Source organism: Aquarana catesbeiana, linkage group LG01 (genome assembly GCF_042186555.1).
Source record: "Aquarana catesbeiana isolate 2022-GZ linkage group LG01, ASM4218655v1, whole genome shotgun sequence".
NCBI lineage: Eukaryota > Metazoa > Chordata > Amphibia > Anura > Ranidae > Aquarana > Aquarana catesbeiana.
In genome coordinates this window covers 206740590-206756659 of record NC_133324.1, presented here as the reverse complement: position 1 = coordinate 206756659, position 16070 = coordinate 206740590, and the positions used below count along the sequence as shown (strand labels likewise).

General features: G+C 40.6%; 1 protein-coding gene across 2 annotated transcripts in view; it reads right to left on the bottom strand.

Annotated features, from left to right (window-relative positions):
- Positions 1-16070, bottom strand: part of PRDM6 (PR/SET domain 6) — a 167063-nt gene that overhangs the window by 125913 nt on the left and 25080 nt on the right. For both annotated transcript variants that reach the window (XM_073624699.1, XM_073624698.1), the window contains exon 3: positions 431-738. In XM_073624699.1, the coding sequence (XP_073480800.1) occupies positions 431-738 (308 nt within the window). The remainder of the gene's footprint in view (positions 1-430; positions 739-16070) is intronic.

Genomic DNA, 16070 nt, shown 5'->3' with positions numbered 1-16070 from the left:
CAGAAAGGTGTGTACCTAGCCTTAGAGTCTACATGGTTAATTCAACAAGTTATTTAGTGGGCAGTTTATTTCACCAACCAGAAAGTAATATGGGGGCCATTTTGTTTGAACTAATCAAATTAATTTTATTGATTTTACCATCCTGATAAACACTTTTTAGTAAATTTTATCAAACTCTATTGGTATTTAATATACTAATAGAGTAGAAAGTGTTTATTAAACAATGTGCTCACTTTAAATAACCAGTTGAATTCAGGGGTGTTTAAAAAAAAAAAAGGATGTTGCTGTGCACATAACTGGATAATTGTAGTGGACATTCTCTACTTGTTTAGCAAATCAACCCAGCGTGGGCTACCAACATAAACACATAATTCATACAACTGGCAACGTTTCATATAGGAAAAGCTATGGAGATATAAATGTTACTTACTTCCCAGAGGTGTTGTGTATTCCGTAAAGCTCCTGACTGAACCTTGTCTGGAGACACAAGAACTCCTTGAAATGGCCCAATCCATGTGCCCTGCTGGATTCTTTGAGCTGCACAGATGCCATATGCCAGGCCTGGTACAGTACTGGTACAAAGACAAACCTCTCGTGGTAGGTCACGCAACCATTCAGGGATTTCAGGAGGAGGTGCCACAGATGCAGTGCTGCTAGTACCCACTAAGCGTCGCAGTGAATGCAAAGGTCCATGCATGGGGCATTCTCCATTCCGATTATCTGCACACATATCACACCCTGTGATAGAAAGATAAAGAAAGCATGTCTATGCACTCTTAACCAAAACTACAGACCTTATTTTATTAAAGAAATGTAAACCATCACAAAGAAAAATAAACTCTGTGCTGCCCAGGACACCGATGTGAAGGGTGGTTTAATCTTCTGATCATAAGTATTGTATTTTAGAATGTATCTGAATTTTCTGTATTATCTGTATTAATTTACAAACTGACTGCTTTTTGATAAAAAAATTTATATTGGTTACCAGTAAACTGAATGATGACATAAAGTATAATATATGATACTTTATATATGGCAATATGATTTGATTAGGAGTACAGAGACTGATATATGTAATGATTTGATGTTATTATTTGTTTAAACCAGGGTTTCTCAACCGGGGTTCCATGGAACCCCAGGGTTCCTCCAGAGGTTGCCAGGGGTTCCTTGAGCAATGAGCAGTTTCTGCCTCTCAGATAAGTTCCCACTGACACCATTGATCTTTTTAGCTGTAAGGGGGTAATTCTTCCCAATGACCACAAATGTAAGGAGCATTCTTCCCACTGACCATCACACTAATGTATCATCAGTTGTAGTCATTATTAGCAGGACCGAAAAGTTATTTCAAGGGGTCCCCCGTGTTGAAAAGGTTGAGAAAGGCTGGTTTAAACCATTGAGCTTTGTGAATTCATTTATCTCCATATGCACAGAGACATATATGAAATAGAACAGTACACTTTGTGCGGTTGCACTATTTGTAAGAGTAAGAGAAGTTGCTTTAACCACTTAAGGACCAGAAGGATTTACCCCCTTAATGACAAGGCCGTTTTTTTTGATACGGTGCTGCAACATTTTAACTCACAATTGCACAAAAACTCACTGTCCCCAAACAAAATTTATGTCCATTTTTTCCCACAAATAGAGATTTCTTTTGGTGGCATTTGATCACCTCTGCGGTTTTTATTTTTTTGCTCTGTAAACAAAAAAAGAGCAACAATTTTGAAAAAAAAGAAATATTTTTAACTTTTTGCTGTAATAAATATCCCCCCAAAAATATATTAAAAAAATGCATTTCTTCCTCAGTTTGGGCCGATATGTATTTTTCTACATATTTTTGGTAAAAAAATCACAATAAGTGTATATTAATTGGTTTGCGTGAAAGTTATAGTGTCTACAAAATAGGGAATAGATTTATGGCATTTTTATTATTATTTTTTTTTACTAGTAATGGCGGTGATCTGCGATTTTTAGCAGGACCAAGACATTGCGGCGAACAGATCGGACACCTAACTGACATTTTTGACACTTTTTTGGGAACCAATGACATTATTACATTAATCAGTGCTAAAAATATGCACTGTTATTGTACTAATGACACTGGCAGGGAAGGGGTTAACATCAGGGGCGATCAAGGAGTTAAATGTGTTTCCTGCAAGTGTTTTCTAACTGTATAGGGGATGGGCTGCCTGGGAAAACACACAGATCCGTCTTCTTGCATAGCAGAAAGACAGGATCTGTGTGATCTCCCCTGTCAGAACGGAGATCTGCCATGTTTATACAGGCAGATCCCCGTTCTGTCACTGCGGGGAATGATCGCGGGTGGCCGGCAGACACTGAGTCCACCCCACCTGCTGATTGGCTCCCCCGCTGGCCAGTGGGCACTCGCGTGCCCACAATATAGGGTTTCTGACCTGACGTACAATGACGGCGATTCACGGGAACGAGACAACCTGCCGCAGTACAATGAGGCTTGTCAACAAGTGGTTAAAGAATCAGTCCACTGATAAATAAAATTTATGTTCTTTAGTTTTTTTGAAGCTGGCGAGTTAAACCACTTGACAATCTCCCATTTTCTTGGGGACTCCTTTGCTGAAATGTCTGCTGTTCTCGGGTTTTCGGTGATCACAGATCTCAGCAGGGAGCAGGTAGATATACTGTATATGGTTTAATGCAATAAATCCCTACTGACACTAATCTGGCCCTTTAAAATTACATGCACCAGATTCAGAAATCTCTGCCACCCATTTTGGTAACTTTATTAACACATGCAGCAGATTCATTACAAAGTTGCACTATTAAGAACCACTTTGCTATTGCTATTAAGGCACCAAAAAAAAAAATTACCTCCAGGTCGTAGATAATGAAATTAGAAACAATTAAAACTAACTCTAATTTGGTGTACAGAGACAGGCAGAGTGCACACAGTGTAGCAGGGCAGCATATTTACTGCTATTATCACAGCAGTGGTTAGAGCCTGATGTGGAAGCTGAGACACTAGTTCCCCTTTAAGGCTGCTTTCTCCATGTAACTGGCAGCAGGCAGTGGGAGGATTCTATAACTAATGGCTAGCTATTTATTGGCTAAGGATTCACCCACTTCCTGTTGTCAATCACAAGGGAAGTGGACCTGATGGGTAATGTGTGTCTGTGAATCCCCATCAGGCTCTGACAACCCAGATACAAAACTCCCCATTGCTGCATTGTGACAGCTGCAGTGACAGGAGGAAGCTCAGCTGCACTGAGGGTGGAGTGTCAGTACACCTCCACAATCAGTGTGTGCCCCAGATTCATGTACCTGTTTACAATAGGTACATTAATCTGTCACCCACACCAATATTTGTTGTGTGGAGGCATGTCAGAATTCTAAAGAGTTTAGTAGGCACTATTTATGAATTCCCAAGCCCCCTTTCACATGGACATTGCCAGTGCTATAAAATGGGGAGGATGAGGCATGTTTTTTAATGTGCCTCTGCCGCCTGTCAAAACCCCTCCCCTGCCTTTCAACTCAGCCCATATACTGGAGATTAATACACCAAGAATAGTGTGGTTGTATTTATAGGAATGGCCCCCATGTGCTTTGCTGCCCATATACTGCTGCCAAATACACTGAGAAGATAGTTTTAAGTTACTTTTAACCAAACTTTATAGAGGCCCCTTGACAGGCCAGTATGTATCAGTTTTTAATGGGAGATGTTGAAAATGTTTAATTGTTTTTTTTGTGCTGACAAGAGCAAGCATTTGCTAGTGAATTGTTGTATTGCAATATTTATTGTCTGGCCATTTTGTGGTGCACTGGGGGTCTTCAGCTGCCTTGAACAATGTTGGACTTGCTGTATCTCCAAGGAGGAGGGAAAGACCCCTCCTCCTTGGAGGTACAGCAAGCCCAACATTGCCCCAACATTTGCCCTAATATTATTATTATATTATTACAATTAATATTGTATTATTACAGTTGGGACAAATAATTATGGGTTGAGAACACATTTTTACAGAGTGCCATAACAGGAAAGCATGACTCCACATGTATGTGCAAGTGAGTGCAACAAAGCCTCTGTTTCTAACCTGAGATGTGTGTATTACATTGATAGGGGAAATGGGGCAGCTTTACATACTAGTTCATCATACTAATTTTAATTCCTACAGGAGACGCATATAACCCAAAACTCAAATGCCAAAATTTATTCAAGAAACATACCAACATGGTATCAAGGAGACTCGCCAATAAGAAGGGCCAAAGGAGTAGCCATCGGTATAGGGAAAAATGTACGTTTTCTAATAGATCAAAGGAAAATAGACCTGGAGGGTCGATATCTATTTATTACAGGAACTATACACGGGGTAAAATATACATTGGCCAATGTCTACTGTCCTAATAAGAACCCTAAAAAATATTTGATAGATATAATTAAAATACTAATGGAATTCAAGCAAGGAAAATTAATACTAGCTGGAGACTTCAACTTCAGCATGGATAATAAAATGGACAGTACCTCAAGAGTAAGGGACAAAGAGGTAAATCAACTAAAGAAATTAAAAAGAACATTATATGAACAGCAACTAATAGACCCTTGGAGAATTCAGCACCCCAGCACAAAGGACTACACATTCTACTCAACAGTACACAAAATTTACTCCAGATTGGATTACATCATGGTCGAACATAGAAACTTGGAAGAAATAGAAGAAACAAAAATAGGCATAATAACCGCCTCAGATCACAGCCCAGTAACCTTGAGAATGAAAATAAAAGGAGAAGTCCTTGAAAGGGGTCCATGGAGAATCAACGAAACTTTATTAGAAGACAGTGAGACCGAAAAAAGCATCATAGAAGAAATTAAAAGATATTTTGAGGAAAACGATACACCAGAGGTATCGAAAGCAACAATATGGGAGGCGCATAAATCTGTTATTAGGGGCAAGTTAATAGCCATAGGGGCAAGAAAAAAACAGGAAAGGAAAACAAACATGCAACAAATAATTAAAGAAATTTATGAATTGGAACGAAAACATAAAAATCAAGTAAACAACAAAATCTTCGGCCTACTATCTTAAAAGAGAGAGCAATTAAAAGACTGGATGGAACAAGAAGAAAGGAAGGACTACAACAGAGTAGTACAAGAAAAATATAAATGGGGTAATAAACCAGGAAAATACCTAGCAAATCTGGTAAAAAAAAAGAAGTCTTTGAATTACATTGAGAAGATCAAAAATGAAAAAGGAGAAGTGGTAAATAAAACTACAGATATAGCGATAACATTTCAAAAATACTTCAGCTCCCTTTATGCAATAAAAGGACAGGGAAGTTGGAAAGAAGCGAATACAAGAACAAAGAAGATACAAGAATATTTAAAAAAAGCAAACTTACCAAAACTAAAAATAGACCAACTAGAAGAATGGGAAAAAAATATTACGCATGAAGAGGTAAAACTGGCATTAAAGGAAACTCCCATAGGAAAAAGCCCAGGACCAGACGGGTTTACGGTCAAATACTATAAAAAATTTGAAGAACAGCTGACTCCAAAACTATTAGAATATATGAATTCCTTAGGGGAAGATGAAGAAATAAGAAGTGAATCGTTATTAGTTCATATTACAATACTACCAAAAGAAGGGAAAGACAAAGTTAACTGCTCAAGCTACAGGCCAATAGCCCTATTGAACGCCGATACGAAGCTGTACTCCAAGATCCTGGCCACTAGGATAAAAAAACTAATCGCACTGTGGATCAACCCGGACCAAACTGGTTTTGTCCCGGGGAGAGAGGGGCGGGACAACAGCCTAAAATCATTATTGATGTTGCACAAGAAGGTGCAGAATGAGACCCCAGTTCTATTCCTGTCATTGGATGCAGAAAAAGCATTTGACAGGGTAGACTGGGGTTTCATGATGGATACATTGCGGCATTTGGGTATCGAGACAAAAATGATGAAGTGGATAACAAATTTGTATAATGGCCCGACAGCAGTCGTAAAAGTAAACGGTAGACTCTCTCCAAAAATTAAGATGCAGAATGGAACACGGCAAGGCTGTTCACTGTCTCCACTATTATATGTATTGGCTTTAGAACCACTATTAGCAACACTCCGCAATAACAAAGAGGTAGAAGGAGCGAAACTAGGAGGAAAAGAGCATAAGATCGCTGCTTACGCAGACGACATCTTGATGTACGTATCCAACCCAAGAGTGTCACTCCCAAACATACTGAAAGAAATTAAAAAATACGGAGAACTGTCAAACTTCAAAATTAATCCAATAAAAACGGAAATATTAAACATAGGTCTAGAGAAAAAGGAAGTTCAGTTTTTACAAAAAGAATTCCCATTCACTTGGGTAAAAGAACTAAATTACCTTGGAATTAAAATAAAAAAGTGTCAAAATAGTTAATGTCAAATACATGCATAAAGTAGTATGTCCCCCACACCCCAAGTGTGAGAGAGTACACGCTTACCCAATGCAGAATAAAAAACGAACAATCAGCGCATAAAATCAGCTCTGCTGTGGTGTCCCAGGCCGCATGCATATGTTAGAAGTCCAAGAGTAGATGGGCAGAATGCTATGAATAGATCCGTATAAGGAGTGCTCTTCCCCTAAATGCTGAGGAGACGCCGCGTCCAAATAGGGCGCAGCGCCTGTGCGCAAGCTGGGGTCCAACTGGATCTTCGGACCTAGAATTGTATGAACCATATCATGAGAGAGGGCCAATAACATATAAGAAAACTAATACTACTAAATATGGTGAAGTCTGAAGAAAACAAAATTCTAAAGAAAGCACCAGAAAAGTATATCTGCATGTATAAAAAATAAAGGCCAGGAGCATACCTGAAATTTGGAACTGGGGGGGACACCTACATTGTGTAATGTAGGGAAGGGAGGAGAGGCTCATATAACACCGTACCAGTTAATGGGCTGGCCAAAGAGTAAGAACCTATTGTTAAAAGACAAAGGGAGAGAGGGTAAGCTCCAAAGTAAAGTAAATGGACAAGTAAAGATGTATAGAGAACACCATGCAATAAGGTGTTCTCCAAAGTAAAATCTAGTAAATGCCCCCAATCCATCAGAGTATATTACCTATGGCAGCCAAGAGCGCAGCACTGGTGCACCGTCCACCTCCGATCACAAGATCAGAGTGGATGGGCTAAGGTATATATTCACAGTGGAGGCACTCCCAGCTGATTGTGATGACAATCAGCTGGGCGCCGTGTGTTCCCTGAGTTGTCTCCTCCCGTTCACCACAGCTGTCAAGCAGACAGCCTATGAAACGGCATCCCGTCCTCCTCGTCCAATCCTGGACCCCCTGGGAGTGGACCGCGCCGCGCCCCCCCACGCACGCCGGCCCCGGTTCCCCACCGCGCATGTGCGTTAGCCAGGCTGGAACGCACCGTCACGGCTGACGTCACGGGGCCCCGCCCCGGGGACGCGCGCCGCCGTCCAATCCCACCGGCACGGGAAGCCGGGGCTAAGTTCAGCTGACGCTGAGTCAGACCCGGAAGGGAGGAGCCGAAAAACGGCTACCTCTCTAGTGTCCCCAAAGAGGGGAAGCCTTTCCGTGCCGGGTCTGCGCACATCACAGCAGAGGGGGGCAAATATTAAAGGTGTCACCCAAGAAATTGGGCATGCATAACCAAAAAAGTATCTAAAAATATGAAGAGAGAAGCACGTATCTATGGACATAGTGTTCCATGATGAGGGAACATGAACGATGTTAGTTAACTAACAAAGCACCTATGGCGTGAGAGACCACAACACAGCTGTTACATGGGGAGAGAAAATGCTGATAAATACGTAAACAGAGAATTACATAACACTCAGATAAGGGGTCATAACATCTAATTCGCCCCATTGGGACAGGATTAGATCAAACGGGGATAACCTCCTTGTCCTGAAAAACAAGAGCAGGTAGTGTAAAACCCCCAGTATGGCCTGTGAGGCACCAATATCCAACCCCTAGTATAACAAAGGCCCATCCTCCCCATAATGGGGGCATTGTAGAAGCAGAACAGAGGCCAGGTCGGAGGTGGTAGGATAGAAGTTTATTTTTCCATGCCCCCGGAGTCAAAGCCCTCTAAGAAGGGTTTGAAGCATGTGGAATCGTTCAAACCAGGGGGTCTGGTTGCACGTAAGTTATAGATCCACCTAAGCTCGAGCTGGAGGAGGTCCTTGTTCCAGTCTCCTCCCCTCCAGCCCGGGTGGACCCGGTCCAAGATCAAAAATTTAATATTGGGAAACTTTCCCTGGTGAACCAGGGCCGTGTGTCTCCCCAGAGGTAGATCAGGGTCACATGTCTGCATGCTCCTGATGTGGCGGTATGCCCTATGCCAGAATTTCAGTTTGGTTTTCCCGACATAGAAACATCCGCAATCACACCGGAGCATGTAGACCACCCCTTTCGTCTTACAGTTTGCAAACCTGTACCTGGGGGAGTGGGAAACTACCTTTCTCAGTGATGAGGACTCGTCGATGTATACGAGCCACTTTTTATTGTGGCTCCGATACATCGACGACATTTTTACCATCTGGGATGGCCCTATAGAACTCTTACAATCATGCTTGATGAGCATGAACAGAAACTGCTTCAATCTCAATTTCACTATGGCATTCAGTCGCAGTGAGATCGCATTTCTGGACGTTATGGTTAGTAGGGACTGGAATGGTGGACTCAGCAGTGGCCTCTTTCGGAAGGCCACTGCTGGGAATACCATCCTTCATGCTTCAAGCTTTCACCCAGCAAGTCTCATCAAATCTATACCATATAGTCAATATTTGAGGGTGCGTAGAAATTGCACCGACGAAGCGACTTTTAAGAAAGAGGCAAATAATCTGCGCGAGAGACTCCTTGAGAGAGGTTACTCTCGTACCTCTCTCAAAAAAGCTTACAAACGGGCCACCACACGCAGCAGACAATCCCTTATTTACTCGCAAAAAGACAAGACTCAGGATAATTCCCTGCGTATCATCACAAAGTACTGTAACCAACATTTTGAAGTCAGGAAAATTGTGTCCAAATACTGGCACATTCTCACCATGGACCCCAACTTACAGAGACTCCTCCCTGAGAGTCCCCTCTTCACTTTCAGAAGGGCTTCTTCTCTTTCCTCCAGATTGGTCAGAAGTGAATTTAGGGACGAAAAATTTGCCCAGCATTGCAAGTACAGGGGTACTTTTATGTGTGGGGCCTGTGGATACTGTAGATTTATGTACACTATAAAAAATCCTATTTTACCTAATGGCAGTGTCTTCAGGCCCAAGCATTTTGCAAACTGTAAGACGAAAGGGGTGGTCTACATGCTCCGGTGTGATTGCGGATGTTTCTATGTCGGGAAAACCAAACTGGAATTCTGGCATAGGGCATACCGCCACATCAGGAGCATGCAGACATGTGACCCCGATCTACCTCTGGGGAGACACACGGCCCTGGTTCACCAGGGAAAGTTTCCCAATATTAAATTTTTGATCTTGGACCGGGTCCACCCGGGCTGGAGGGGAGGAGACTGGAACAAGGACCTCCTCCAGCTCGAGCTTAGGTGGATCTATAACTTACGTGCAACCAGACCCCCTGGTTTGAACGATTCCACATGCTTCAAACCCTTCTTAGAGGGCTTTGACTCCGGGGGCATGGAAAAATAAACTTCTATCCTACCACCTCCGACCTGGCCTCTGTTCTGCTTCTACAATGCCCCCATTATGGGGAGGATGGGCCTTTGTTATACTAGGGGTTGGATATTGGTGCCTCACAGGCCATACTGGGGGTTTTACACTACCTGCTCTTGTTTTTCAGGACAAGGAGGTTATCCCCGTTTGATCTAATCCTGTCCCAATGGGGCGAATTAGATGTTATGACCCCTTATCTGAGTGTTATGTAATTCTCTGTTTACGTATTTATCAGCATTTTCTCTCCCCATGTAACAGCTGTGTTGTGGTCTCTCACGCCATAGGTGCTTTGTTAGTTAACTAACATCGTTCATGTTCCCTCATCATGGAACACTATGTCCATAGATACATGCTTCTCTCTTCATATTTTTAGATACTTTTTTGGTTATGCATGCCCAATTTCTTGGGTGACACCTTTAATATTTGCCCCCCTCTGCTGTGATGTGCGCAGACCCGGCACGGAAAGGCTTCCCCTCTTTGGGGACACTAGAGAGGTAGCCGTTTTTCGGCTCCTCCCTTCCGGGTCTGACTCAGCGTCAGCTGAACTCAACCCCGGCTTCCCGTGCAGGTGGGATTGGACGGCGGCGCGCGTCCCCGGGGCGGGGCCCCGTGACGTCAGCCGTGACGGTGCGTTCCAGCCTGGCTAACGCACATGCGCGGTGGGGAACCGGGGCCGGCGTGCGTGGGGGGGCGCGGCGCGGTCCACTCCCAGGGGGTCCAGGATTGGACGAGGAGGACGGGATGCCGTTTCATAGGCTGTCTGCTTGACAGCTGTGGTGAACGGGAGGAGACAACTCAGGGAACACACGGCGCCCAGCTGATTGTCATCACAATCAGCTGGGAGTGCCTCCACTGTGAATATATACCTTAGCCCATCCACTCTGATCTTGTGATCGGAGGTGGACGGTGCACCAGTGCTGCGCTCTTGGCTGCCATAGGTAATATACTCTGATGGATTGGGGGCATTTACTAGATTTTACTTTGGAGAACACCTTATTGCATGGTGTTCTCTATACATCTTTACTTGTCCATTTACTTTACTTTGGAGCTTACCCTCTCTCCCTTTGTCTTTTAACAATAGGTTCTTACTCTTTGGCCAGCCCATTAACTGGTACGGTGTTATATGAGCCTCTCCTCCCTTCCCTACATTACACAATGTAGGTGTCCCCCCCAGTTCCAAATTTCAGGTATGCTCCTGGCCTTTATTTTTTATACATGCAGATATACTTTTCTGGTGCTTTCTTTAGAATTTTGTTTTCTTCAGACTTCACCATATTTAGTAGTATTAGTTTTCTTATATGTTATTGGCCCTCTCTCATGATATGGTTCATACAATTCTAGGTCCGAAGATCCAGTTGGACCCCAGCCTGCGCACAGGCGCTGCGCCCTATTTGGACGCGGCGTCTCCTCAGCATTTAGGGGAAGAGCACTCCTTATACGGATCTATTCATAGCATTCTGCCCATCTACTCTTGGACTTCTAACATATGCATGCGGCCTGGGACACCACAGCAGAGCTGATTTTATGCGCTGATTGTTCGTTTTTTATTCTGCATTGGGTAAGCGTGTACTCTCTCACACTTGGGGTGTGGGGGACATACTACTTTATGCATGTATTTGACATTAACTATTTTGACACTTTTTTGTTTTTACAATATTTAATAGATGGTAACTCTCACTCGTCAAACCCTGACGAAGGACTTTCCGAAACGCGTTGGTTTAGTGAGACCCACTCCATCTTATAATATCAGTCTGGTTTTCATTTATTGTCGAGTGTGACATATACCACCTCTTGTTGTCACCTGCACTCCCGATGCAATTCTATATTTGTATTTTTATATGTGCTATGGTATACTTTGATTATTGTGTGTTATATTCCTGTTTTTGTAATAAAATATTTCTTACTATCAATATACTTTTTGTGGTAATGCCTCCAAAATCCCACCCCAGGGGAACATTTTGCTCTTGTTCATGTTATTAAGGGATGTGGCATACCTTTTTCTGTTTGCTACTTCTGGTCAGAACCTCCTTTTTTTGGAATTAAAATAACTCCTAGAGTCGAAAAAATTTATCAGGCAAACTTTATTCCACTGATCAATGAGGTCAAAGAAGAAATGAAAAAGTTAAGAATACAGCCACTTTCATGGATTGGAAGAATAAATATGTTTAAGATGACGATATTACCTAAAATAAACTACAGATTACAGATGTTACCAGTAAAAATCCCGCAGAGCTTTTTTAAAATAATTAAAACAATCCTGCTAAAATACATATGGCTTAATAAAAAACCAAGAATTAATTACACGCTGATCACAAGGAAAAAGGAGCATGGAGGTCTTGCCGCTCCAGATATAAGTAGGTACTATAAAGCCATAGTTTTAACACGAATGTTAAAGTGGACAAATGAGAAAAATGAAAAAAAATGGGTGGAAATGGAAAACACAATAAGTGGAGCCACACTACATAAGAATATTTGGATTCCACGGAAATATAGAATATTGGACACCGACACGCACGAAATAACAAAAAATGTATTTAAAATTTGGGACACCATCCACTTAAAGAATGAATGGAAATATAATTCACCACTATTAGCACTCACAGGATTAAATCTCTTCACCCCTGGGAGGGAAATATTTGAAATCCAAGGAATAGGTAACCCACAACTGAAAGATATCACTAGAAATGGTAAAATAAGAACACGAGTAGAAATAGAGGAAAGGAATGGATGGAAGATGAATGAATGGAAGTATACTCAACTAAGGCACCTAGTAAGCACAATACCACACCCACTGAGAGATGAAACAAAATTAACTGCACTGGAAAAGCTATGTAGCAATGAAACACCATTAAAAAACGGAACATCAAAAATTTATAGTATACTGACAGATTTGGAAGCACAAGAAAGACCAGAATATATAAATCAATGGGAAAAAGAAATGAATTTAAAAATAGATAACCAAAAAGTGGAAAAAATGATAGAAATGGGATATAATAAGGCTTGGGACATGAAGACTATAGAAATGAATTATAAACTAGTATCAAGATGGTATATGACCCCAGTAAGAATACACAGATTCCATCAAGATAGAACCTCCTTGTGTTGGAGAAAATGTGGCCAAATAGCAACGATCACACACATATGGTGGGAATGCCCAATAATAATGGAGTACTGGAAGGAAGTGTTAAATAACATAAAAGAAATAACTGGAGAAGAAATAGAACAAAATATTTGGACTTGCCTCTTCCATATCTACAATAAACCTAAGAAACAATATAGAAAATCAATAATACCTAACCTCCTGAATGCGGCCAAGGCCTTAATTCCCAAGAATTGGCTAAAAAGTGGAAAACCAGACATTAGAAACTGGCTAAAGGAAATAGATTATCACTACAAAATGGAAGGAGGAGAGAAAGGGGATAATAGTAGATGGGAAAGTTGGGAAAACTACAAAGTCTCGGATATTTATTTAGATAGGATAAAAGAAAGAATAGGTGCAGAGCCAAGTGGATAAATAAACAACATAAAGGAACGGACCAGACACAGGGGAGGGGGAGGGGGGGCGGGGGGAAATAAGAGGGACTGAGAGAGATTAAGATAATAATAGGGTTTATAATTATAGAAGGCGTTTTGTCGTCGGTTGTTAAAATTATTTAAGAATATCCTAGAAGGGAAAAATAATAAAGATGTGACAGAAACAATCCACAATGATGTGAAAAAGGAGAAGAGATAAAGTTTGACACATAAAGTTGAAATAATGTCTCTCGGAAAACTTTCGCTGAAGTGGAAAAAAAAAAAAAAAAAAAAAAAAAATCATACTAATTTTAAAGCAGAACTCAACCCTCCTATCCTTTACAGCCAATGACAGAGTCACCCTAGCCTCCGTTTAGATCTGCAGTGATCAGCTAGAACACCGGCCATTTTAGGGCTTTAAAGTTTGTTTGAGAGCTGACATTAGAACACTGGCAGTTGATACCGTTACCAACAGAGGCATGCCTTGCATGTAACACTCCAGACAAGATATATGTCCACAGTAAACGTACACAATGTCAATGTTACTGTGCTAAGTGTAAAGGTCATGTTCATGGAGTGTGCAGCCATTTGCAGTCATGACACATGGCCATTGTTGGATCACATTGCACCATTTGCAATGGTTAGCATCACAGGTTGGTTTTTGATTCTGCTACCATTTTTTTTTTTACTTTCTTTTTCTGCACAACTTTCTTGTGCTAAGAATATCTCCAGAATTAAATAGTCATACAATATATTCCTTGTGTAATTTTGAATACATAGAAAACCTAAATCAAAAATACTATTGTATCATGGTAAAACAACATGCATATTCATCTATTAAAAAGTCTCTTTGTTTTAAAGTTTTATCCTGCTTACAGTATAATGAGACCAACATTTTTACTTACATGTTGTACTTTGCATTTATTTTACTTTTAAAGTCATTATTAAATACTCTGAGATCTAGGAATTTTTCAGAACATTTCTAATTTTACCAAAGTCAGTGCAAATCACATTAAGCAGGGTATTAACAGTGATGAAGTTCTAATATAATAGCATATTCATCAAGGAGCACGTGCATAACTCTGATAATATTAGTCAAATAGTTTCTAATTTCCCTTTAATCAAGTGCATTTGATGTGTCTAAAGTAATCCCAGACTAAATATTTAATAGTGTATATGTGATACATTCAGGAAAACAGAGAATGTGTAATATAGTGGCATGATATTATGTAACATAATAAATCTGATACCGAAAAGTAATGTTAGGCTTCATTCTACAGTTTACAGACACAAAGCAGTATATTTGTGTAAAGAATGAGGTTCTACTGAATTTAATTAGGTTCCTACTGTATAAATTCTTAGTTATTGATGGTTTTCCTGGAGACATGTTGTCTACACATGTAATATAAAAGCCATCCATCCCACGATCCTTTGCAGACACTGATTTTGTATTTGAGAAGTCTCGTTTCTGTCATTGCTGGCCTCTTTGCTCATATTCATTTTTAGAAGAATGTAGTAGGAGGTTAATCAAGTGATGGATGGATGAATAAATAAAGCTAGTATCGACTAGTAAACTATTGTAGAAGAAGCTCTTGGAAAACTGAGCAGTTCTGCCTCAAATCAATGCCAACATTAGGCTTCCTGAAAACAATAAGATTTGTTGATTTCCTTAGTTGTTTACTTGCTCTCTTGCTCTAATGTCCCTGTATATGTTCATGTGCATTTTCATGGTGATCATGGCTGTGCTCGGAAAGTGGAATGCAGTGTACATACAAGGTGTGTTTAATTAACACATAATAAAATTGAACTTGAAACTGTAGTGTATGCAGAACAAATCTCAGCTAAAAAGAGTTACCTAAAAAAGACATTAACTGGCAGTTTACACTATGCATTGCAATACCGCACACTTTACTGCTATAAGCTGCATTGGTGCGATGCAGTGCCATTTATTTTAAATGGTACCTCAAAGTACAGACATGTATTGCTGTATAGCTCAGCACACAGCAGTACGCCAAGGTGCATTGCTCATGTGTTACCTCAAGGACATATTGGGGTTGATTTACTGAATGCAAACACACCGTGCACTTTGCAAAGTGCAGCTGCACTCTGCAAGAGCAGTTGCTCCAGAGCTTAGTAAATAAGCAGAAGCTCTGCTGACTTCCATCATCCTATCATGTGCAAGCAAAAATGCAGTTTTTTTTTTTAATTTTTCTTGCACGTAATTGGGTTTTCTTTGCAAAGTGAAGCTTTACCTCATTGACTAAGCTCTGGAGCAACTGCACTTTGCGCAGTGCATAGCCTATTTGCCTTTAGTAAATCAACCACAGTGTGAACAGACAAGCAGTTATACAACTCCCAAACTAAAAAACAGCATTTTGGATAAATAAATCATAAAAGATTATTGATAACATTTTTTAAAGGCTATCAAATTTTTTTTAAAAAAAGCATCTATAATCAAGGTATATATTGTGTTATTCTGAAGCTGAGCTTCTAGATTTACTTATCATCCTGACTAGATATATTCCAATGGTATGTGTGGGTTCGCAGGTAACTTTCCAAACTTACAGGAACTTCTAGAGTGGTTCATATGCAAACATGAGGAAAGAGTGAAAGATGAGAGTGTCAATCCACTGGTTTGTGTCCAAAATAAATATAATGGGTTGTGGATTACGCCAAAAACATCTAATGAGCTTCAGGGTTATCAGAGTCCCCCCTTCATCAGGTCTGGAATATTAAGGTCTGGATTGGAGTATTTGTATCTTACAGCAGTTTAATCTCTTCCCTGTTCCATCTCAATAAAGCAAAAAAGACCAGAGTTTGGTTTTAATTATACATATTGATCCCTAATTGAGCATAGTTGAGTTTCTTTCTAGAATGTATGTATGATTATTATTATTATACAGGATTTAT